Source organism: Pogona vitticeps, chromosome 3, assembly GCF_051106095.1.
Source record: "Pogona vitticeps strain Pit_001003342236 chromosome 3, PviZW2.1, whole genome shotgun sequence".
In the NCBI taxonomy this organism is placed as follows: domain Eukaryota; kingdom Metazoa; phylum Chordata; class Lepidosauria; order Squamata; family Agamidae; genus Pogona; species Pogona vitticeps.
In genome coordinates, this window is record NC_135785.1 from 260,066,836 (window position 1) to 260,091,996 (window position 25,161).

Below are 25,161 nucleotides of genomic sequence, written 5' to 3' on the forward strand. Positions count from 1 at the left end.
CTGACTTGTTAAGAGATCATTTTAGCGGCATGTATTTCTGTCTATATGTTTGTAAGACTGTTAGACCTGTTGGCCTATAGTGTACAGGTCTTTGAAGGGCTGTTGTGATTTTTGCACTGCTTATGCGTACCTGTATTATTCTGTTAAATGCCATGCGATGGCAAACAACTGTTTCAGCTTCCCATGGAAGCAAAGGTTAAAAAAAACCTAGCAGGAACCATTAGCCCAGAAAAGAAAATGCAGATCAAATATCAGAATACTTCCAGAGATTTCTAACAGAGGTTTTCCTCTTCTGCCTGAATGCACATAATGTTGAAGCCCAGATGGGAAGGCATGCTGTACAGTTGCTGTCTCTCTTGAAAAGCTCGGCACCTTAATAATAATGAATATGTGTTATCAAGTCAATTTTGGCTTATGGTGCCCCTTTTTCAGAGTTTTCCAGGTAGAGGCTATTTAGAAGTGGTTTACCATTCCCATTTCATAATTTGTCTTTTCCTGCTGCCTTCAACTTTTCCCAATATTATCTTTTTCAGTAAGTCTTGTTTTTTTACAGATGTGCCCAGAGTAGGATAGCCTCATTGTAGTCACGTTTGCTTTTAAAGAGATTCCAGGCTTGATTTAATCTAGCAGTTCCAGTATTTGCAATAGGGTGGTTGTTTTCACAGACCTCTGGGTCCATGGAGGTCTTTTTCGGGGGAAAGTGCATTGCCACTGCATTTAAAGTACATCCCTCCTGATGTAATGTGGCATTTTTACCACTTTCTGGACCCACCCAATCAGTCCATCCTCTACTCAGTCATATCGGCCAACATGGTTAATGAGCAAGCTTACCTGTGATACAATAATGAACTGGTTCAAGCAGCTTGGCTGCATCACCAGGCTATAGCAACTGAAGTTCATCCCAAGAAGCCTGACAAGATGGTACACTAGCATCTTTCTAGGTCTTGTGACAGTGTCATCACTAGCTGTCATCTGGTCAGGAGCCTTGTGGGGCGGTGGTTAAACTACAGTACTGCAACCAAAACTCTTCACGACCCGGATTCAATCTCAGGTAGGTGGCTCAAGGTTTGCTCTGCCTTCTGTTCTTCCAAGGTTGGTAAATTGACAACCCAGCTTTGTGCAGGCAGAGACAGTATGTAATCTGCATAACTAATTTGTAAACTACCCAGAGAGTGCTTCAAGTTCTGTAAGGTGGTATATAAGCATCACACTTTGCTTTTTTTATGCTTTGGCCAATATCACTGTTCATATGCTTCTGAAACCAAGCATAATGGGCTTCACAGGGCAGAAGTGAGGTGATTGGGAACAAATGTGTTGACATACATGTTTCTTCCCCTGTGGTTACCTCTTGCATCCATTGCACCTATCCAGTGTAACTGACCTCTCCAGGTGGAAGGCTCGGGAGAAGTGGGCTGGTGATGGATTCACTACTCAAATGATCCTATTGCAAAAGTGTTACACTTATTAAATTTATTTTATTTATTTAAAAGATTTTTAAAGAATATTTTTAAATAGTCAAAGTTGAAGAGGCTCTATTTAAAATATTTTACCAGCCAAGGCAGCTTACATCATTAAAACATATTTAAAGCTAAAAACTAAGTGTACAAATACTAAAAAGAATGAAACAAATACCGCACTAAAAGACAATAAACAAAAGCAACACTAAGAACACCTTCAAAGCATATCAGGCAACATCCAAAGAAACAAAACCAAATACTGTACACTGTACAGTAAGTATTTAAGGTGTCACATGTTTCTGTCCTTTTGGGTTTTTTTTCCATTGGATGTTGCCTGATAATGCTTGCACAGACTAAAATGGCTCCTACATTCAAAGCAGTTAGGCACAACCGCGTGTTGAAACCCCAGTCGGGCAGCCAGCCAGCCACTCGGGGAAAAGCTTGCATGAAAAGAAAGGTCTCTCTGCCTGATTGTGGAAGGGCAGCCTGGCCTCCAGTGGGAGGGAGTTCCGTGGTCTGGGAGCAGCCGCAGAGAAGGCCCTCTCCGTGTCCCCACCGCTGGTTCGATTCCTGCCTGGTACTCAAGCAAGAGAAAAAGGGTGGCCTTTTCAGCAATTTAGGAGCCAAAGCTTTTTCTCCAGAAGTTTGGGCAACATGACTGGCTTGGACCATCCATTTTAGAATTATCCCCTCCATTCGTTCCAAAGCACTCTTCTGGGCGGTTTGCAGGCACTTCCAACCAACCCACTGTCCGCCAGCTTCCAGGCTCTCGGCAGGACTCCTTCCTCTCTCTCTCTCTCCCTCCCTCCTTCCTTCCTACGAAGCCCCCTCCGGGCCAAGCCCGCCTCGCCTCGCTTCGCCCCTCTCGGCCTCCGCCTTCCCTTCGGCGGCGGGGCGGAAAGAGCCCCGGAACCTTCGCGCGGTGGGTCCTGCGCCCTCGGCGGGGGACGGTGTTCGGGGACGGACCGCTCGTTGCCCTTGGCCGGGAGTTCCGGGTCTCCATCTCCCGCCGGTGTTGAGGGGGGGGGTGAACAGAGCGGGCAGGGATCCCCTTTCTGGCTGGGCGACCGTCGCCATGGTGTTCACCCTCCGGATCCCCGACGAAGTGAGGTCGCTGCCGCCTCAGCCGTTGGTCAACTGGTGCACGGCGACCTTGGCCCTGGAAGGCTGGCTTGGCGCCGTGCTTTATAACGCCCTCTGCAAGAGACCCCTCCTGGGGGCAGGTGAGGCGGGGGGGGTCCCCGAAGGGTCGCTGGGGCTGTGTGTCTGTGGGGGTGTATGGGGGGGTGAGGGGGCGCCAGCGAGGTCAGGTAGCCAGGCTGCGGCTTCTGCTCGCCCGCTCAGTGCCCAACGGCGAGCGTCCACCCACAGCCGTTAGCTCGGAATACTCTGTACATGCTCAGAGGCAGCCCTTCGAGATTTGAGGCGGGTGGGGGTGGGGGTGGACTCTATGAGCCGTATTCCAGAAAACTGTGGGCAAGGTGAGGGGCGGGAAGAAAGGCGAGGAGGCTTTGATAGTACCCACTGGGGTAGATAGGGCTGCAGAGCTGCCAATGAAAAAAGATTTTAAAAATAAAAAATTCGGAGGTTCTCTAGGAAAACGGCATTTTCTTTCCAAGCAAGTGCTAGGCAACGGTGAATGGTTATTTGCTTCCAAATTCCCAAGATTATCCAGCTTGGGGAGAGAATGCCCGACTAGGTAGGCCATGGGTTTGGGAGTCAGCAAAGGAAAAGGAATAGGGTTGATTGGTTTATTTCGATTTCTATAACCGCCTATCTGGCTGCAAGGCTACTCAGGGCAGTTTACAACATAATGAAACAACAGTAAAAAATTTTTTTTTAAATCAGACATAATGGTTCTACAAAAATCTAAATTGCAATATACAATCAGAAATAACCAAACCAATATCATCATAAATCTAAATACCATTTAGGGTTGTTATGCGGTCTTAGGGGGAAGATGAGAGGAAGCCAGTATGGAGGAGTGGGAAGAAAAACAATAGAGATGCTGAACAGCAGGACCTTAGGAAGGTTACTTGGACTACATCTCCCAGAATCCTTTACTCAGGATGGCTGCTGGGAATGTTGGCCCCCCAAAAATTGATTTCCTTGCCCCCCCAATGCTGTGGGCCTTAATTCAGTTATTTTTAAATTTTATTTATTTACAAGATTTTTTTTAGCTGTGCCGTTACCAGTGGTCACATGCTGTGCATGAATGAGGGTTCAGGTTCTCTGTCTGACATTTCCATTTCAGTGATCTAGCAGGTAACTTACTTCACCTTGCCCATGAGACAGCTAGAATCTGATTCTGGGGAAGCATACTCGGGAGAAAAGGCCAATCCATGATCCTTAAGCAGTGATGCTAGCCGTCACAGCTTTGGTGTTCTGTGGCACTGTTTAGGGATGCGTTCAACGGCGCTCAGTCCATCCCTTCTAAAGCCCAGCTTTTTGTAGAAATAAAAAGAGCAGAACACTGGAAACGCAGTGCACAGAGATCTTCACCCTTTTGTTGTTGTTTTGTGTAGGGGTCCACCGGCAAATCCTTTGGGCGTCGGCGGGCTTTGGCATTGGCTATTACTTAAGGAAGCGATCCGACTGGTTTTATGCCAAGAAGGAAAGAGATATGATGGAGTACAGAAGGCATCACCCAGAAGACTTCCAGGAACCTGGTACTTTTATGTGAATATGTTGCAAATAATGGCTCAATGGAAAGGATCCTTTGTTCATGTCCTCCCTGTGGGTTGCACATGGGCATCTGGTTGGCCCTGGTGTGACTTTGGTTTTTACTGGTGTTTTCCGCCTCCCCTTAAATAACAAGGAAATGTGTGGAAGAATTTTTCAGGTTGGGTTTAATTAATTCTTTTTAGAGATGGGCACGAGCCTCGGTTCGGAGGTTTCTGCCAGTTTGTATTGATTGATGGATGGATAGATGGATTGATTGATTGATTGGATTTCTCTCCCGCCCATCTGGACCAAAGGTCTACCAAATATGCCACCTGTTTTGACCCCCTGCCTCCCCAGCTGGATCCCCCCACTCACCAGCTGGCGCATGCTCCTCTCCTCCTCCTCCTTTTCAGCTGTTGGACCAGTTTCCAGTAGGCTGATCACCCACTCAGACAAGGAGGCAGGACAGGGGCTGGTGGAACAGCTAAAGAGGAGAGGAGTGCTCTCTGACTGGTGACTTTTGGCTGGGGAGGCAGGGGAAGGGGAAGTGTGGCACCTATGGTGCCGTGTATATGATCTGGCACGAACCAAGGTTCATGCCCATCTTGAATTCCTTTTTATCTGTTAGGAACACGATCCATTCAGGAGGTAAGGGAGCAGAGAATTGGCAACTAAAATGTTGCATGTGCTATTGTCTTCCTTTGGGTATGATTGTTGCCTTAGTCTTAATAAATATAGCTTTAATTCTGTTGCCACAGGAAGGGAGATTTTCGTCCCTCAGAGTCAAGTTTCAGCCGCTTACCCTCTTCAGCCAGTAGTTCCCAACCTTGGGTCACCCAGATGTTCCTGGACTGCAAGTCTCAGAAGCCTTCACCACTTGCTGTGCTGGCCAGGGTTTATGGGAGTTGCATTCCAAGAACATCTGGGGACGCATGGTTGGGAAGCACTGGTTTACAGGCTTGGTTGTGTTGTGTTTATTTTTAGAGTAAAAAAGAAAAAAAATGGACAATGCAGTTTTGCTTTTGTTCCGGACAGTGTAGTGTATTGAGACAAAATAAATAAGTACTGTACAGAGTTTTGTTTGGTTTTGTTTAATCCTTGGCAGTCAGGGCAGAAAGAGGGTTGTTAGGATTCTCTTCAAATTCAGGAAATAAAAGATGTGCAGTGGGGCCACAATATCCGTGAGGCATCAATTTCCAAGGCCCCCTTGCCTCTGCAGATGCCAAAAACATGGAAGTAACAAACAATACACAGCATTCTCTCTGGCTCCCTCTAGTGGCTCATTCTGGTAAATACAAAATAGATTTTTTTTTTAATTTAATATTTTCAAGTTTTGATTAAAGGAACCCGTAGTAGATTTATTTATTTTATTTATTTATTTATTTATTTTATTTATATCCCGCCTATCTAGTCGGTTAAGACCACTCTAGGCGGCTTACAAAAAACAACTAGCAATATATATAAAAACAATACTACATAAAAACAGAACTTTCAACAAAATAGGACAAAGAGTGGGAGAGGAGAGGAAGGGGAGGTCAAGAGCTGATTGACGGGAAAGCCTGCCGGAACATCAGTGTTTTTAGTTGCTTTTTAAAAATACCCAGCGAGGGAGCCGCGCGAATATCAGGATCTGTAGATACTGTACATTTTACCATTCCTCTAACCTTAATGTTAATCGTCTATACTATAGAATTCCATCCAATAGGAACATAAAATATCCCAAAAAACATTCAATGCCAGAATTGCCTGGGGGAGATGTTTTAAAATCAAGCTGCATGAGGGAATCCTCCTGCTTTTGGTCTCACACAGAATACCTGACTAAATCTTAGTTTTCTTTCTGAGGAATGGAGAAGAGTAGTGTTAATCGGAATTCAAGACCCTTATGAATTCCCCCAACAGAAATGGACAGAGACACGAAGGCTACAAAGTGGAGGCTATTTATTATTCGCTGCTGCAGAAAGCGGAGAGAAAGCAAGCCAAGCCATGCAAGGCGTTGGTTTCTCTGGGGAACAAAGGAAGAGTACACATTATATAGGCTGTCCGTCCGGGCGGTCCGTTACGGCTCACAAACTTACTACAATTTCATTAGGTTACAAAAACATTCTATTTCTACTGCGCAGCCTCACTTTTACGGAGTCTGCATCTTCCTAAGTCAGCTATATCTTATCAGCTCAGGAATTTAATTAGACCCACACACACAGATGGCTCCTTACTCCTCCTTAGTGAAGAAGTCAAACTTTCAGCAAGGATTTAATTACAACTCACACACCGATGCCCCTTACTCCTCCTTAGTGAAGAAGTCAAACTCTCAGCAATTTTCTACTCACAGTAGCTGCTGTCAAGAAACTCTTTTGAGGTTGAATGTAAAAAGTCCAGGAGCTGGCATCTATTTTTTTATTAAGAGCATTTCACGAATTGCTTTTCGGCCTACCAGGTTTCCAAAAAGTACAGTAAAATCACCCTAGAAAACAGAACCAGAACAGATGTTGTTTAAAAACAGACTGAAAACCATCTTAATTGCCAAAGGACAGACCAAATAAAACTCCTTTGGCTGGCTGTGGGAAACTTGAGAAGGATTGAGCTAGCCTGGTTTTCCTTTTCGAGAAGTTTCAGAATCGAACTGCGGATACAATGAGAGCCCAGCCTCATGGGTTCACCACCCAGGTCGCTCCGGGTGGTGGGACAAGCGGTAAGGCTTCAGTTGAAGATCTGAGGTTCCAACCAGGATCGAGTTCTATGTAAAACAGAGCAGTTTTGTCATTCCCATCAGACCACTGTCGTTGGATGTTCCCAAAGCTAATTTTAAAACAGACCCATCCCATGCCATTGTGCCTTTCATGTTGGCCAATATCCCGTTTGTTATGCCTGTTAGGATAAGAAGACAGGGGGGTAAATCTCAGCGGTAAATTGCTGCAAATGAAGGAATCAGCATAGACATTCCCTGCGGTGCAACCAGTTGATGCTCAACAGCAAATGCCTATTCTGAGTTATGCTGGTGTAAGAACACAATGGGGTTTTGGCCCATTATGGCTATTATGTGTCCCATACAACCACATGCCAGATTTCAGGTCAGTGTTTTCAGATTAAAGGCATGACCTTCAAGGGAGTCAGCAGGCAACTCAAGAGTAGAGCTAGGGGCTTTGTATTTATATATGGATATGAAGCCTCCCCGGCAAAGATATTTGGCCTGATTACTTCCCACCCCCAGACCCCACCAGACCACTTACCGCACAGCGCGTGGTGTGCATGGCGGACATCATCTCCTTTGTCCCAATCGCGGCAGTAGCTCGGTTGCTGTGGCCCCACCTCAAATACAAAGCTCCCATATCTACTCAAGAGCAATGTGTTGGTCAATACATTGTGAGGACAGGAGCCAGAGTGAGCCGTCCCCTCACGAATATAGCCTAGGACAGAAAAGTAAAACCACAGAAAGAGGAAAGGAAGGAGAAATTAAAGAAACAAAAGAACAAGCAACAGAGACGTGCGAGGAGAAAGAGGGAAGAGACAGTCACGCGGGAGGACTAGAAAGGTCTCGAGGAGAGAAGTCGCGAAGGAAAAGCCGTTAGGACAGTTGGAGACTGAGGGAAGAGAGGAGGAAGAGATAAGACAGGACAGGGAGAGAGTAGATGTATTTTTGACAACCAAGGTAGGAGAATCTTTTACCGAAACCGAGAAAGTGATTGTGTATGCAGAACAGGGGACAAAAGGAATAGGAGAAACAGGACATGTTTTCTCAGTGCCGCGAAAGAGAGTGGCTGAGAGAGTAGAGGACCCGGGAGAGGGGACCTCCTCTAAAGCAAGTTACCGCCCGATTATCCCTGGATTGAGTCCCCTCTCAGTCTATCCCAGGATTCCCAGTTCGGAGGGCCCAGCACACGCAGTAGACCTGAAGATGGTGACAGAGCAACCGTTAGGAGGAGAGTGGGCTCGTCACCCGTGTTGCGGGACACTGTGTATGGGGTGCAACCAGTGTTTGAAGGAAGTAACCAAGCAACAGTAAGAGAGAAAAACTTGTTGTTAAAAGACATTGACGATGAAAATTCTTTGTTATGGTTATAGGAGGAATCCCCTCCCCAATTATCTATTTGTTGTTCCAGTGAAGTAAGCAAAAGGACTCAGTTGGTGTTAACAATGAAAATTCATTTATTCAAAATTCTGCCTCATCATTTTTGTTGCAAGGAGAGGAACAGCCAGTAATGAACCCAGAACATACTCACATACATTCAGGAGATTAAGCTTAGTTGCTTTTAGCATTGTTTTTTCCTGGAACCTGCCTTCTAATGTGGTCCAGGCCAAAGATTGTGGTTTCGTTCTACCTGTTGTGAGTGCCTCAAAAAGCCAGCTTCGTAATCCATGTTTCAAAGCTGGCATCTTGAGAAACTGCTGTGCTTTTTGCCAGAAATTTCTCCACGACATTAAACTTGTTGGGCTTACAGATTTTTGCTTTTAGCCAACTGCATTTTCAGCATGAAGTAGATGTGGTTTCTAAAACATTATTTTCCAGAAGCGCCCCATGCCCTGTGAGACGTACAGTAACATCTAGTTCAAGCACTGAGACAGATACTGGGGATATATAGCAGAAGGATATCCATCAGCAACTACAGGAACAGAATCAACTCCAGAAGTTGCTACCAAGCCAAAAATCTCGGGCTGAAATGCACTTATTTTGGGCACACATCTGTTACATAAATAGAGATTAATTGGGCATGAAACACACTTTTTACCTGGTTTAATCAAGAGATGGTTGGTTGGTTGGCTGGCTGGTTGGCTGATTGATTGGACAAACCTTTTGTGTTGATTGAACGGACCTTTTGTGTGTGTTCTAGTCATGTAAGTGTCTTGGGCAAAATGGCCTAACAGAGATGGTCACCTCTTTGCTTGTTGAATCAGGAGTTTTCTCAGATAGCCTTCAGGCTATGAGAAAATGCAGCTCTGTTGGAGATCTGAAAATGTGCAGTCTTAACAGATGAAAGGATGATTGCGTTAAGTGTCATGGCCCCATCAATCAGCATTTCTTCCTTTGGCTGAGTCTGGTACCCTCCCCTGATACTCTTCTAGAAGCAAACCTTGCTTACCGGCAGGTGACGTAATGTAGGCTTTTTAAGAAGCCTGTTCCAGGCCATGAAAATACCACAAGGGGGTGCAGAGGATTCAGGTGTGCATGGATGCACCGCGTTAAAAGATATCCATGACAAGGTAAAGGGATTGGATTGTTGTGAGGTAATCTGAATTTGAAACGGGTCCCTTCCTTGAATAGCGAATGAGTGAACCTCTTACAGAGAAAACTCTCATCACTCTGATTTATGTAAACGGATATAGCCATGAAAATCCCAGCTTTTGTCTGGCAGAAAGAATGACTTGTGCTGCTAGGGGTGTATATGAAGGGTGTCATGAAATGTATCTGGAAAGCCTCAGCATACCTGAGGGCCGTTTTCTGTTGTTTGTGTGATTCTTTGGAGTTGGCATCAGTGTTGTGTAGGATTATGAAAACTTTTTGTGTGTGAATGTTTGTGTATCAGCTGGCTTTCTTAAGAGCCTTTTCTTCTTCTTTTGATAGAGAAGAGATACATGGCAGAAGTCTTGGAGGAGTTTCATCCAATTCGCTGAAGACGTGGCAAGAGGCTGCTATCTCATCCTACCTTGTTTAGGTACCCGTCTCTTCGCCTACCCATGCTCTTGTGTGGGGAACTTGCACAGAACACATTATGTCAGCGGTTGGGGCACAAGGCTGTGTCCAAACATGGACTATAATCTCAATCATTAAAGTTATGAATAAGTATTTATTTCCTTCTATTATTTTATTTAAAATATTTTACCCCATTTTTTTTCCTTTAAAAGGACCCACGGTGGCTTACATCATTAAAAGGCAATATTTAAAGCTAAAAGCAATAAGTGCACAGTACTAAAAAGGACCAAACAAATGCAACTCTTAAGAAATGGTAAACAAAAGCAATACCAGAAATACATTCAAACCTATAAGGCACAAACAGCTATTTAACAACCCCACTCAGGCAGCCATTTATTAAGGGAAGGCTTGCCTGAAGAGAAAGGTCTTTGCCTGCTTGCAGAAGGACAGCAAAGAGGGGACCAGGCTGGCCTCCAGTGGGAGGGAGTTCCAGAGTCTGGGAGCAGCCACAGAGAAGGCCCCTCTCCTGTCTCCCCATTAGATGCACCTGTGAAGGACGTGGGACTGAAAGAAAGGCGTATTCTGATGATCTTAACATTGGGGCAGGTTCATAAAGGGATACAGCTTGGACCCAAGCTGCTTGAGGCTTCATAGGTTAGAATCAGGACTTTGAATTGTGCTCGGAAACGGATTGGCAGCCAGTGGATCTGCTTTAACAGGGATTGTGTGAGCCCTGTAACCAACCCCAGTCCACAATCTGGCTGCCATGTTATGGATCTACTGAAGTTTCCTGACACTATCCAGAGGCAGGTTTTTAAGTAGTGCATTACAGTAATGCATCCAAGATGGAACACAGTAGCCAGACTAGATCGCTCAAGAAACTGTCACAAATGGACTCCTAGCTACCAATGAAAACTGGGCATCCAGGCTCAGAGATGAGCACCCTGAAGCTGCACACTGGGGCTCTGCATCCCTATTCCTTGATCTGCCTTTCAACTGACCAGGAGCGCCTCCATCTTGTCTGGATTACCATATTTTTCCATTTATAAGATGACCCAAAGTATAAGACAACAACCTCCCTTCCCTAACCCCAAATTAGAAAAACCGGGGATCAAAGGGCTCCCTTTTTGCTAAGCCCCATGCCTTGGCAAAAGGCAAGGAATATGACTGCTACTTTTTCTTGCCTTTTGAGAAGGCATGGAGCTTAGCAAAAAAGAAGGGAGCAACGACTTCTCTTTTTGCTAAGCCCCATGCCTTCGCAAAAGGCAGTGGTAAAGAACTGCCTTCCATGTATAAAATGACCCTCAATTTTTTTCTCAAATTATTTAAGGAAAAAGTGTCATTTTATACACAGAAAAATACAGTAAGTTTCAGTTTATTCACCCTTATCCGTTTCCATTACTGACATCAGACTCTGGTCTAGAACCAAAACAGCTTCCTCAGATTTAGATGGCACAGAGTGTCTGCTTGTATTCTCTTGCTGTCTGGAAAGAGAATGTTTCAGATCTGCTTTAGCTGGTTTAGAAAACTGGATACTACTAGAGGCACTAATAGGGCCAATAGGCAGTAAATGGGATTATTTCACATGAGAGATCTTTTAGATAACATACGTGCCTCAAGTTTATAAGAACACTTTTTTTGCTTTCCATCAAGCCAGTCCATTTATTGGAAGAAGACCCTGGAAAAGTTACTTTCATTTTACCTACAACTCCCAGACCCACACCGTTGGTATGACCACAGTCAGGTTGACTGGAGGATTCCTGTCAATTACAATTAAATATTTCTATTTTTTACGCTCTGAAAGACTCTCCTCTGCCTCCCCGCCTTTCCGAGAGCAACGCAACCTTCTCAAATGCTCAAAGCAGTAGCTGCCAAAATGTTGACCTGTTTTTAGAGGCCACAAATTTGGTGAAGCTGCCTGTTCAAACAAACCTCCCTTATTTGCTGACTTCTCTTCTTTGTTCTGGATGGCACAGAAGGCGCAGTTCAGTGTGACCTGGAAAGCTACTGAACATGCCTTACCTTCCTTTGAGGTGAGGGGCTCTTACATCATCCTGCCTGCTTTCTGTGTGATGATTTACATAAATAGATCTGCTTCACCTTGCACTTATTGATTATTAGTTAATGTTTATATCCTGTCTATTGGGATGTGGTGGCCCTGCGGGTTAAACCGCAGAAGCCTCTGTGCTGCAAGGTCGGAAGACCAGCCGTCGTGAGATCGAATCCACGCAATGGAGTGAGCTCCCATCGCTTGTCCCAGTTCCTGCCAACCTAGCCTTTCGAAAGCATGTAAAAATGTGAGCAGATAAATAGGTACCACCTCGGTGGGAAGGTAACGGTGTTCCGTGTCTAGTCGCGCTGTGCACGTGACCACGGAAACTGTCTTCGGACAAACACTGGCTCTATGGCTTGGAAACAGGGATGAGCGCCGCCCCCTAGAGTCGGACACGACTGGACTAAATGTCAAGGGGAACCTTCACCTTTACCTATATCCTGTCTGTCTTCTCTAGTGATTAGAGACGGGAGCTTTGTATTCGTATCCCTGGAGTTACAAATACGAAGCGCGGCACCACAGGTGCCACGGAGGTCCATTCCTTCCCCTCCAGAACTAGCCTGGTCCATTCGCCGAGCTCCACATGGTGTGCAGGTTCCATCAGCAGCAACATCGCGCCAATTGTAGAAGCACCCCGACCGGCTCTACCCCCGCTCTCCACTCAGCCAACCACTCCTGCGAGGAGGTGAGATGCCTAGCCTCCCGGCTCAGCGGTCGGTTGTGTGGGAAGGCCCGGAAGAGCCAATTGGGCTGCTGCTGTGATTGGAACAATGTCCCCACCAACGGATGCATGCCCTGCGCAGAGCCCGGTGAGTGGACCAGGCTGGTTCTGGGGGAAGGAATGGACTTCGTGATGCTGCCCTTCCTGCAGTGGGGTCTTGAGAACTTAATCCGTATTGGAAGGCGGTTCTCAAGTCAAAAAGTCTGTAAGTCAAGTCTCCATTGACCTACAGTGCATTGAAAACCCATTAATCCCGTAACAGGCCGTTTTTGTTCCATTTTGTTTTTTTTCTGGTCTGTAAGTCAAATCTCAGTCTGCAAGTCAAACCTAAATTTTGCAGCCAGAGAAGTCTGTAACTCAATAAGTCTGTAAGTCAAGCTGTCTGTAAGTCAAGGGTCCACTGTATTTGTATCCCCATCTCTACTGCTGATCCCAAAACGGCTTGCCTGGTTTCTCACCCTTAGGTGGACCCTAACCTAAACTACATGCAATGGTTGGGTGCAAAAGGAACTTTGGCACCGTGGTGGGTGGTTGCAAGGCCCACTGCCCCTGCCTCTGATGGAACCGGTGGCCTTGGGGGGGGGGCACCTCCCACCAATAACTCCCATTAGCTCCAGGTTGCTGGACCAGATTGCTCTTAATTGAATCAGGTGCTTTTCACAGCAGTTCACTGTCAGTCTTTGCAAGAAACCACCCCTGCCAGGAGCTGGACTTGGTGCCTTTCCAGGAGGTGCTGGTAGAGTCGGCTCAGAAGTGCTGGTGATCCTCCTGCTCTTCGGCGAGCCTCCTCTTCCTTTCACGCTTTGCGTCCTCATCTTTGAGTGGTGGGGGAGCACAGCGGGATCCATAGTACGTCTCCGAGGCCACAGAGCCACCAGGGCTGGAGATTTTTCTGGGACTGAGGTAATCGGCCCCTGTCTTCTTCATCTTCAGCTCCTAACCCTAACCCACTACTCATGGGCTCTTGCCCAGGATCACTATTGTGCTCTGTCCTTTCAGCCCATCCTTGTGCATCCACATGCAAGGGTTTTTTTTCCAGGCAGAAAACTGCACCACACCTCAAGCAACCCTATTTAGCCCTTCCTCCCTTTAAAAGGAAATAAAAACAAACAGATCCCTCTCCTGTCGTGTCTATGAAGTGGGAGGAAGCTTTCTATTTTTTCTAAAAAGAAATTCTAAGTGAGCAGTCAATACAACACTGTCCTACCAGTGCTTTAAAAGAAAGCTTTGCCTCCTCTTTCTCCCCCCTCTGCCCTGAAGTGGGAGGATGTTTTCAATTCCTCAACATCGTCAGGTGTCTTAAGCCAAGTAAGAGTTTAAGTTAACATGTTTCATTCGACCTCAGCAGTCCCACGTGCTGGAACCAAACCACAATGGAGCAATTCCACAAAACAAAAACACACAAAAAGGGAACCCCTGTCAGGGACTCAAAAAGGTGTGGGTAGGCATGGATCAGGGATGGACGGGTTCATGATTGCCTGTATATTGTAGGGTCGCTCGGAAAAGGAATGAGCCAACCCATCCTTAAACTGGACCAAATGGGGGGACCACTCCCTGTTTGATCACACCCTAATTTTCAACATCCCGGGTAACCCATCCTACATTACAGCTCTGGGTGGGCGAATCCATTCCTGGCTGTCATGTTGGCAATAATATCTCCTCCAGGATTTAGCAGCTGGGAGCCTCTGAATAACAGCTCCTGGAGAATCCAATTAGGAAGGGCTCCTCCACTTAAGAACATGACCCAACTGGTTGCCCAGAGCGGGAACACAAGGATGTCCTAGATGGGCTTGGGTCTCATGAAACACGGTTTCTTCTTTTCTAAGAAGCTGGTTAAACAAGCAGTAGGACTTCTTGCGTGTATGTTCTTTCCGTGCCCATCAAGTCAGAACTGACTTCCAGCGACCCTAATAGGGCTCTCAAGGTAAATGAGCTATTTTTAAGGAGTGTTTTGACCCGTTCCACTCCCCCAGGGAGTTTCCATGGTTGAGCGGGGATTCGAACCCAGGCCTCCTGAGTCCTCATCCACACTGGGAATCTACTAGGATTTTAAAACCAGTTTTAACCACTAGGGACTTTCAGGAGGGGAGGCGATCCCCAGAGGATACCAGCCCTTGAAACTTCCACCGAGAAGATTTTTAAAAGAACATTTCCAGAAGCAAAAAATAGGACTTGGGAATGAGTCAGAGACAGAGATGAGATCACAGAGAAATCTGGAGGGTCTGTTTCCCCATCAGCGCCTGCTTTCTGATCCATAGCATGACTTTTTAATGTATTCTCGAGCTGAAATCAACCCAGAATGAAATGCAACTTTTTAAAAAGTTGGGTCATCAGCTATAGTCTTCCCATGGAACCATAGGAGATTGGAGGGGCCCAGAAGTGGCCTTCTCACCCCGAGCATTTCATTGCAATATAGCGTGTTACACCATCGTCGTCTAGCCAAACTGAAGACGGGGCGAGACGGCCATTTTCTACTTGGGCAAGAGATTCATGCCACTTGCCCCAGACACCCTTTGTCAAGGACCTGGAGGCTGAATTCACATGTGCCTGGTGGATGATCATTGCCCAGCCAAGTTCTATTGACGAAACCTCAGTAGGACGAGAAGCCTTGAAAAGTTTGCAGCGGGTTAACAGTGGGATGTCTGGTTACCCATGGAAACGGGTTTGCAGCCAATTCAGGCACTGAAAGTACTTCTACACTTTGTATATTTCATCTGTGGAATCCAGAGACATTTTGGGTGCCTGAAATAAAAGAAACCATCACAACGGACCAAAGCCCTGAACACGTTTTATATTAGATTAGGCATCCTTCAGTCTCGAGAGACGATGGTCGCATGCTCTGTATGGAGGACTTGGAACAGCGTCTAGTGTGGCTGAGAAGGCCAATTCGAGAGTGACCATCCCTTCCACACCGAAGACAAATGCAATCTGTCCCCAGTCCAGCTCCCTGATTTTGCTGCTTTCGGGACTGCCTCTTGGCCTCGGCCTGCTGGACAAGGGTCTCTTCAAATTGGGAGAGGCCGTGATGCACCGCATGCCTCCAGTCTGAACGTTTAGATGTCAGGGTTTCCCATCTGTTGAGGTCCATTCCTAAGGCCTTCAGATCCCCCTGGCAGATAGATCTCCTCGTATCGCAGCCGTGGTCTTCCTCTGGGGCGGTTTCCCTGCACTAATTCTCCATACAGGAGATCTTTTGGAATCCAGCCATTCTCACGACATGCCCAAGCCAACGTAGACGTCGCTGTTTCAGTAATGTATATATGCTAACAATTCCAGCTCGTTATAGGACTACTCTATTTGGAATTTTGTCCTGCCTGGTGATACCAAAAATGCATCTGAGACAACGCAGGATTTGGATATTTGAGGGAGCATCTCTGCCTATATTTACAGTATAGTTTGAGAAGAGGCCACAGTGTTAGTCTGTGCTAGCATATCAGGCCAAAAACAAAAGAAAACAAAGACAGAAATGTTGTGGCACCTTAAAGACTAATTGCTGCGTTTTAATATGTGATCAAGTCCCCCTTCCTCAGACATTACATTAACAATGACGGAGGAAAGAGACTTGATCCAGAAGGGCTCAAGTGAAAATAACACAGTGCCACAATTATTTTATCTCTTGGTGTGGGTGTTTGTTTGTTTGTTTGTTTGTTTTTAAATGGAGGTCACTGTATTGTTTTAGTGGTTTTGAATGCCTGAAATGTTTTACTTTTTTTTACATTAAAAATTAATGCTATGCGTTTCAAACGTTTTGAATTGTGTTAGGTTGTCCTTGCTCTCTGAGATCTCATAATGTCAAATCAAATAAATGTATTGTCATTGTAAGTATATACATAGTATACCCATAGAACGAAATTCACACAGACACACAGAGACCAGACCCACATGTACAAACATAAAAAATCCCCAAACACTCCCCACCCAATAAAAATATAAAACAAAACAAAACAATAAGATTGCAACTCAGCCTCATACGCATGCACAGAAGCACACAGACGACAGTTCCCTGTACAAACGGCCGTTGAATCTTCAGCACTGATGATGAGAGATTATCTGACAGGGCAGTTGAAGGCCGCTGAAAGCTGGTTTAAAGACTAGGGAGAATTCATCCAACTCCTTATTGCCATATCTCAGAATCGGCCAGAGGAGCCAGCCTTGGTGAAGGTCACCTCTTCATCACCTTCCTAAATAGCAGGGTGGCTCAAGGGTTTAGGTCTCTGGCTGCGGAGCCAGAGGGTTGGGAGTTCGATTCCCCATTTGTGCCTCTCCAGAGAGAACAGCCAGCCTTGGGTGTCCTTGGGCCAGCTACACAATCCCGGGATGCCCCCAGAAGAAGGAGGGAAGAGTCAACCGCTTTTGAGGACCTTCTCCTTGGAAAACCTTGAAAAGGGTTGCCATTAAGAGTTGACGTGACAACACATCATGGTGATGATGATGCATGAATGAAAGCAGAGCTGGCCCGAGACATGTTGCTGCCTGAGGTAAAAGACAATATGGTACCCTATTCCATTCCACCGACTGAAGCTGACTGGACTAGCATAATTTTTCTTCTGCAATGGGGGCAGGAGTTCATTCTCCCGAAGGCGACAGCAAAGTAAGGAGACCAAATGGCCCGTTCGGACCCAGGATTCGACAGACTTGACAATGAGTAAATCCAGGCATTTTCTGTATTGTGTCATGGCTTTTGAAAACAATTATGTAGCGCTGACGTGGACAGCCTCCCAAGGTCTGAGGGACAGATCCACCCACTGCTAGACCCTTGAAGACCTCTCCGGCTTCCACACCCCATCCACCCACACATATGTTTTTCTTTCTAAGACCCTTTAAAAAAAGTTCTACTGTGCTTGCTAGTGAAAATGCTTTAAAAGAGTAAATAAGAGGGGGAAAACTGGGGAGCAGGGATACTGATGGCCCCCAAACTTGGCAAAAGAGCTGTCCATGTTCCAGAGGTAGAAAGGGACTTTTCTGGGCCCAAATAATTTCTTTTTAAATGGGCAAGACGGCCCGGAGACTGCAGTTGAGTGCCATTTGCCCATTGCCCTGTTATAGGAAATGGCAGAGTTGGTGTGAGGAAGCTGAGTGTTGCACTTAATAATAATAAAATTTCCTTCTGATTATGCAGCATTAAAAAATGGTTCAGTCCAGAACCTGCAGAGCAGATTGAATGGCAGTTTCCCTTAGTATACTACCCTTTATTCATTAGTTAACCTCAACTGGTATTTATTTGTTTTGATACATTCACTCAGACTAGTAATTAAAAAGAACAAATGTTTCCGTTTACTCACACTTCTTCTTATATAAAAACAAACCTATTTTGTGGAAATGTTAACTTGCTATATTACTGAACTTAACTGCTTGATTTGCTTCACTATTAACCAACTGACTGGTTACATAACTCATTGACAGAACACTCCAGCTGACAGAACACTTCACTTCTGATTCCATAACTCATACACTCTGAGAGAACACTAACTGAACCCTGACTTTAAAAAAAGGTGGGGAAAAGAATCTGAGGTAGAGAGGGAAGCAATCGGCTGCTATTTAGTTGACTGATATTGACTGCAAGTCAAAAATCTCTAAAAGGCATCATATGAGGGTGCAATGCAAGCTGCCACATTCTGAGACGCCACAAGACACTAAACAGGGGCTTCCTTGAATTGCTGCCCACGGTGGAGATTTCCTATTGTTTATATCCACATACTGTACCGTGTTTTCATGAAAATAAGACAGGGTGTTATATTATTTTTTGCTCCAAAAAACGCAGTAGGGCTTCTTTTCAATGGATGTTTTATTTTTTTCCCCGTACAACCATCTACATTTATTCGAATACAGTCATGTCATCTTCTTCTGGTGGCTGCACAAGGGTGGAGGGTGGGCTTTCACTTCATGGGGTCTTATTTTTGAGGTAGGGCTTATATTACGAGCATCCTGAAAAATCATATTAGGGCTTATTTTCAAGTTAGGTCTTATTTTTGGGGAAACGGTACCAGCTTGTGCATGGAGTTTCCTGCCCACCCTCGCCACATACTTGCCATACAAAAGTTCTGCAGAGGTGTTGAATAAAATTCTCCCATGTGAGCATCCATCATGGGGACCATGCAAAAAAGCTAATTTTGGCTGAAGGTTCAGTAAACCCTCCTTTCTGGCAAGATCAGCTGCTCCCTCCCTCATACAGGACTGTTCTCCTGCAGGGACCTTACTGTTTGGTCAATGTGTAACTTTGTTGGGTAGGGAGATTACATACAGTAATTTAATTGTGTACGGGGGCATAATAGCCTGTCTTTTTTTGTTTTCCTTCCCCATCCCCTGGTTCCCCTTTTTTTTTTTTTGCATTGGGCCTCTTAGCCTTGAACCCTCATTTTAAACTATAAACAACCTTGAGTGCTTTTGGTAGGAAGGTCGGCCACAACGGATTGGCTCAGAAAGGAGTTAATGACCTTTATAGTTATCGTGCTGGTTACCTGCGGTCAAGTCACCTCTGACTCCCGGTAACCCTATGAATGAGGGATCTCCAAAAGGTCTGGTCTTCAACAGCCCTGCTCAGCTCTTGCAAGCTCTTGAGCAACCCTTCTGTTGCCGCTGATCTTCCTACCACAAGCACTCAAGGTTGTTTATAGTTTAAAATTATGTATTCAAGGCTAAGAGACAAGATACAAAAAAAGGGACCAGCGTGGGGAAGGAAAACAAGGAAGGACAGGTCATGATGTCTCTCCTCTGTTGGTCTTTTGTTGTTGTTAAGTCATGATTCTTTGTGACCCAATGGACCAGAGCACGCCAGGCCCTCCTGTCTTCCACTGCCTCCCGGAGTTGGGTCAAATTCATGTTGGTCGCTTCGATTACACTGTCCAGCCATCTTATCCTCTGTTGTCTCCTTCTCCTCCCGCCTTCACACTCTCCCAACATCAGGGGCTTTTTCAGGGACCGCCAAAGAATTGATGCTTTTGAATTGTGGTGCTGGAGGAGACTCTTGAGAGTCCCCGGGACTGTAAGGAGAACAAACGTACCCATTCTGAAGGAAATCAACCGTGAGTGCTCACTGGAAGGACACATCCTGAAGCTGAGGCTCCAATACTTTGGCTATCTCATGAGAAGAGAAGACTCCCTGGAAAAGACCCTGATTGTTGGGAAAGTGTGAGGGCAAGAGGAGAAGGGGACGACAGAGGACGAGATGAATGGACAGGGCCACTGAACCTACCCCCATGAATTTGACCCAACTCCAGGAGGCAGCGGAAGAGAGGAGGGCCTGGCATGCTCTGGTCCATGGAGCCACGAAGAGTCGGAAACGACTGAACGAGTAAACAACAAATAGAAGTATAGTTTCCAAATCCCGCAAGGTGCTAGTCCTCTATTCAGCACTGGTTAGGTCTCACCTTGAGCCTTGTGTCCAGTCCACTTTAAGAAGGATGCCAAACAAAATGGAACAAGTTCAGAGGAGGGCGATCAGGACGATCAGGGGTCTGGAAACCAAGCCCTGGGAGGAAAGATTCTATGATTCTATGTTGGCAATAATTCTGCAGCAAAGGTATTTACTGCAGGCTAGCTGCAAACAGGCACCATCCCTCTTGGAACGAGTATCCCAGCGTGATGCAATTCCTTGTGTTAAATTGGAACATTGCCTTGACCAGTTAGCACTGGGAGCCTTTAAAGCTACTGGCAGCTCCTCGTTCTGGGCAGCAGCCGGGAGTCCTCCCCCGCCTGGCATATTGCAAAAATTGAGCTACTGGAGCTGCTCCCTGGCAAGAACAATGTTGCATCCGGGCCCATTCTGGGAGGCCTTCTTGACTACCTTGGTTCCCCTTCCCCCCCCCCCGTGCCCACTGGGGACCTGCTGCAATTTTCCAAAGGTGCAGATTGGGCACCCTTTTAAAATTGTACTAAGGTTTGCATCATGTACAGCAACAGGAGTGGATGCAAATCCCACCCTTTTTTATTTTTATTTTCTGTGTGTGTCGGTTTGGCCAAGGTGATCCTTAGCTTGAAGGCTTGTAGGCATCGCTTAATAATAAAAATAGGGTGTCACTGTGCCCTGAAGTTCTGAGCTTGGAAAATTCTTCCCTTTTTCTTTAAACTACCCCCCTCCGCCAAATTCTGCAGTTCCAGCATGTTACATCATGCTTGCTACGGGACTTTGGGACTAAAGGTAGGTCAGAAAAATGTATTCTTTCTTGCTAGCAAAGAGAAGAAGCAATGGGAGACAGCTGATCGGTGGTGTCATTTTCACAAATAGTTTGCGAAATGGGAAGAGATGCTGCTGCAGACTATATACTATATATATATTGTTCATGTACAACAATCTACATTTATTAAAATACACACTCATCTATCTATCTATCTATCTATCTATCTATCTATCTATCTATCTATCTATCTATCTATCTATCTATCTATCTATCTATCTATCTATCTATCTATCTATCTATCTATCTATCTATCTATCTATCTATCTATCTATCTATCTAGTGTGCATATCTATCACATCCTGAAAATATATATTTTTGGACTCCAAATCCCAGAATCCAGTGCCCATACTTGCTAGAAGACCTCTGGGGGGGGGGATTTTAGTCCCTATAAACAACCTTTTTCGAGGTCTAGAAATGGTTCCTGGCTTCCTTCCTTCCACAATACCTGATCTGGCAGTTTTGGAGGCAGGCTTACAATTATTTGTGTATTGCGTCACATGTATTTCCCATCTTTCCTGCAATGAACTGACACAGCATACACCACCTTACAACAGCCCTGTAAGTTAGCCTAGAAAACATGATGGGGTCAAGGTGAATGTCATGCCTGAAGGCATTTCACGACTAGGTGGGATTTGAACCCGAGTCTCGTGGGTCCCAGTCCAGAACTAACCACAAGACAGACCATGAGCTGAATTATGTTCTGTGACCACCTTTAGCAGCGGGCTGCCTCCTTAAAGGGCTCACATGGAAGGAGTGAAATTTGTTATATCAGTTTGAGCATTTAATCCTGTGCCTCTCTGAGAACGTTCAACTTTTTATATTTGTTAATCTCTCTAAATAAACACCTAATGTACCTGGGTGAGCTTCCAGACTCAGAAAGCCAAGCCCAGGTAGATGCAATACCCATGAAACGCCTTACTGCTTTGAGAACTTGGATGCATACTTGTACGTTTTTATCGTTTGTTTTATGATTTCCACTGTGTTCTGCATGATCAAACAAACTGGATTATTGAAGGCCTAATAAATTGTGGAGCCAAATCAGGCCACTCTAAAGTGAAAGGTTACTGTACCTGTATTTCTCCTGTCAGCTGTATCCACACCACACACATGCAGATTTATATAGGACTGAAAAAAGAAAAAGAACATCCAAACCTCCCCTAGTTATTTGTGAGCTCAGAGGATGCTTGCTGTGCTTGAGACTTCAATATGTGTAACTGAACGGGAGGGGAAGCGAGAAAACGTCTATTCTAAAACCCCTGAAAACTTCTGGTCTAGGCCTTTTTTTTCCATAGGGATGTGAGAGGTACTGTAACATTTTGTTGTAGCTGCTGTTAGTCTCTATCCCATTGCAAAAGCCACAGCACTCTATCGCTGGGGTGGCAAAGACCAGATATTAATTTTAAAAGGGCAAAATATTATGTCTTGCAAAAGACGGGAGGATGCTCATAAAAACAGCCACATGCAAGTATGCAGTCATCAATGACATCATATAAATATTACGGTATGTATCATAAAGCCATGAAAGCAACTTCTTTAATAAAAAAATAAGCAACTTTATTTGTCTTCTGGGGTCATCCCCGCAGATAAAAAATACAATTAGAGATACAAAAGGCTTCCTCACCCCTTAAATTATTAGTGATTTCAAACACTCAAAAGCATAGTGTGTCTCGGGGTTTGGGTGCAGCAGGTATAAATAATAAAAGAGAACAAGAAATAAAACAGAGTCATTGGAAAAGGCAGACACATTCCTGTGATACAGGAGGGATCAGATGACGGTGGTTTGACATCTCTGCGTTGGCTGGTCAAACTGGTTTTTCCGCAGGACGGGGATCAACAAAGCCCCAGGGCCAGACATTCATCCAACTGGCCTGTGAGTGAAAAATAGTGGGAAAACATAAATTTCTACGTGGTCCTGTATGAGTCATGTATCAACGAAGCATTTATTTATACATGAGGCTCGGCAAAGATACTTCTCTTTTTGTTTTTTTTAATGTGTTTTCAGAACTGCTCTAAACTGTTCTTATTCACTAGTTTTAATCCAACATGTGTTTCATTGTTTTTTTTAAAAATTGTAATAATTTCCTGTTTTTGAGATTGTAATGCTGTTTCTTTGCATGCTGTAAGACGCCTTGACGGGTAAGACAGGGGACAAACATTTTGATTAAATGAATGAATTTCTTAGATATTCCCAGAATGCCCCAATCAGGCTCATTAGAAAGTCCCAGAAAGCAAGGGTCTTCTTGGAGCGAGGTTTGGTCAAGGCTACAGAGCCCCACAACAGAAGAGCCTGTCAGGGAACAGAATGGCCCCCACTGGCATAACGTATTTTTTTTGCCGCTTGCCTTTAACAAAGGCGAGGTGCTATCAGAATCCGTAATGTGTTCCCAACTGAAGTTCTCTGCTTTATTGTTGGGGCCCGCAGCATTCGTGAGCTGTAGTTCTGGTTGTCACCAATTCATGTTCTCAATCTTCCCAGGGTGCAGGATTGCAACAATGGGCTCAAGTTAAAGAAAGCCAGATTTTGATTGAGTATCCGGAAAAAAACTCCCTAACTGTTAGAGCAGTACGACAGTGGAACCAGTGGCCTCGGGAGTTGGTGAGGACTCCAACCCTGGAGGCATTCAAGAAAAACCTGGATCATCCCCTGGCAGATATGCTTTGATTTGGATTCCTGCCTTGAGCAGGGGGTTGGACTGGATGGCCTCGTAGGCCCCTTCCAACTTCACTTTTTTTATGATTCTATGCTACTGATCTATCTGGGAATATCTGCCTTGGCTGGACTACGTATTACACCTGTATCACATGTTTCATCTGCAGAATTAAGGACAGCAACCTTGCGGGTATCCCCCTTTCATCCCCACAACACCCCTGCAAGGTAGATTTTGCAGAAAAAATGGGTGTGCCCACAGACATCCAGTTAAAGTCCGAGTTGGACAGGTTTTCAAGGCCAACCTTCTTAGGTCCCTGCCCCATGCAAGCCCCCAGTTCTATCACAGGGTAGAGCAGTGGTCCCCAACCTTGGGCCTCCAGATTTTCTTGGACTACAGCTCCCAGAAGCCTTCACCACCACCTCTGCCAGCCAGGATTTCTGGGAGTTGAAGTCCAAGAACATCTGGAGGCCCAAGGCTGGGGACCACTGGGGTAGAGGACATAGGGCCCTCCAGCTGTTCCAAAGCTCCAGTCTCCATCAGCCATAGCGCAACATAGCCGGTGGTGAAGGATCATGGGAAGTATAGTTCAACCATTGTGGCCACACATGTCCTACTTCTGCAATATCAGAATGGGAAGGATTCCGTGAGCTGCTTCTCTTTCTGAAAATGGTTCCACCCAGACAAAGAGGTTAGAAATAAGGATGATGAAAAACAGGGAAGGGATAAATTGAGGTTCTCTAGATGTCCTTAGACTGAGAACCATTCCCAGCATTCCTCACCACTGACTGTGGAAGATGGGGCTGTTGGGAACGACAAATCAAGAACTATTGGAAAGCCAGATTTTGCCCGTCCCCAAAGGAAATAAAGAGGAATAAACAACATTTTTTCTAGTAAGAGATTACTTTGATAGTTAACTTACCTGTCTCGTTCAGAGTTTGCCTGTCACCACCTGAATGAAAGGTCATTTTGGTTGATCTGTTGCATGATTTCGTTGTATCTGGAGGTCACCGTGTTTGCTCTTCTGGCGAGCTGATGGAGAACGCCTTTTAAGGCAGATATGTGGTAATAAAAGAGTCCTTCGAGATCGGCGTCTTCCTCGGCCTTGCTCTCTTTCCCTCGGGTGGATAAGCTCGGCTGTCGTCCATCCAGAGAGATGAGGCTCCCTTCCACCATCTGCTTGATGGACTTCATTTGGGTGTAATACTCATACAAGTCTTTAGTGTCGTCGGCATCCGCTCCAAACCCACCTTCCCGATCTTCGAAGGAGACGCCTTGCAGAAGGCTGGGGAACATCACGGTTTGCTCCATCTTGCGGACCGCGGAGAAGTAACTTTCCATCTCTGCAAAAGGTGAGACTCTACCTTGGCGTGAAGGTGGTGGGTTCTTTGAGGTCCCGACCAGGCTGCGAGTGAAGCAGTACACTCTTGTGTGGTTTCTGATCCGTGGCCTGACGGGTGTCAATTTATGTAGCCGTGCTCAGACGCGGGGAGCGTGGTTGGAAGGATTTTTCTGCCAGCAGCAGACAACTCCTCTGTCTGGTGAAATCGCAACCTTTACCCCGGTGCATCTGAGGCAATCTTTCTTTTCATTTGGGATTAGCAAGGGAACCTTTATTTACAGACTGAAATGATTCCCAAAAATAGAAACCAAATTTCATCGAGAACTCTCCCCCCCGCCTTGTTCGCATGTATCAAGGCCAGGGCATCTGTTGCAACCGACTGGCCAGCGACAGACGACCCCCTGCGTTATGGCTGGTCCTGATGAAACCTAAATTTGGAAGGGAAAAAAACACACCTTTGTCCCCAAAATGTC

At 45.6% G+C, this 25,161-nt stretch overlaps 2 protein-coding genes across 2 annotated transcripts; one reads left to right on the top strand and one right to left on the bottom strand.

Moving 5' to 3' along the window:
• The first annotated feature begins 2,448 nt into the window (after nucleotides 1–2,448).
• Nucleotides 2,449–9,900, top strand: NDUFC2 (NADH:ubiquinone oxidoreductase subunit C2). The gene is made up of 3 exons (XM_020810936.3): nucleotides 2,449–2,680; nucleotides 3,983–4,126; nucleotides 9,679–9,900. Exons 1-3 carry the CDS (start codon nucleotides 2,533–2,535, stop codon nucleotides 9,726–9,728), a joined length of 342 nt encoding a protein of 113 aa, XP_020666595.2. The 5' UTR covers nucleotides 2,449–2,532; the 3' UTR covers nucleotides 9,729–9,900.
• A 14,391-nt stretch (nucleotides 9,901–24,291) lies between these two features.
• LOC110088558 (mid1-interacting protein 1A) lies at nucleotides 24,292–24,687 on the bottom strand. Its single transcript, XM_078390276.1, has one exon. The coding sequence runs from the start codon at nucleotides 24,685–24,687 to the stop codon at nucleotides 24,292–24,294; it is 396 nt and encodes a 131-aa protein (XP_078246402.1).
• Nucleotides 24,688–25,161: the final 474 nt, after the last annotated feature.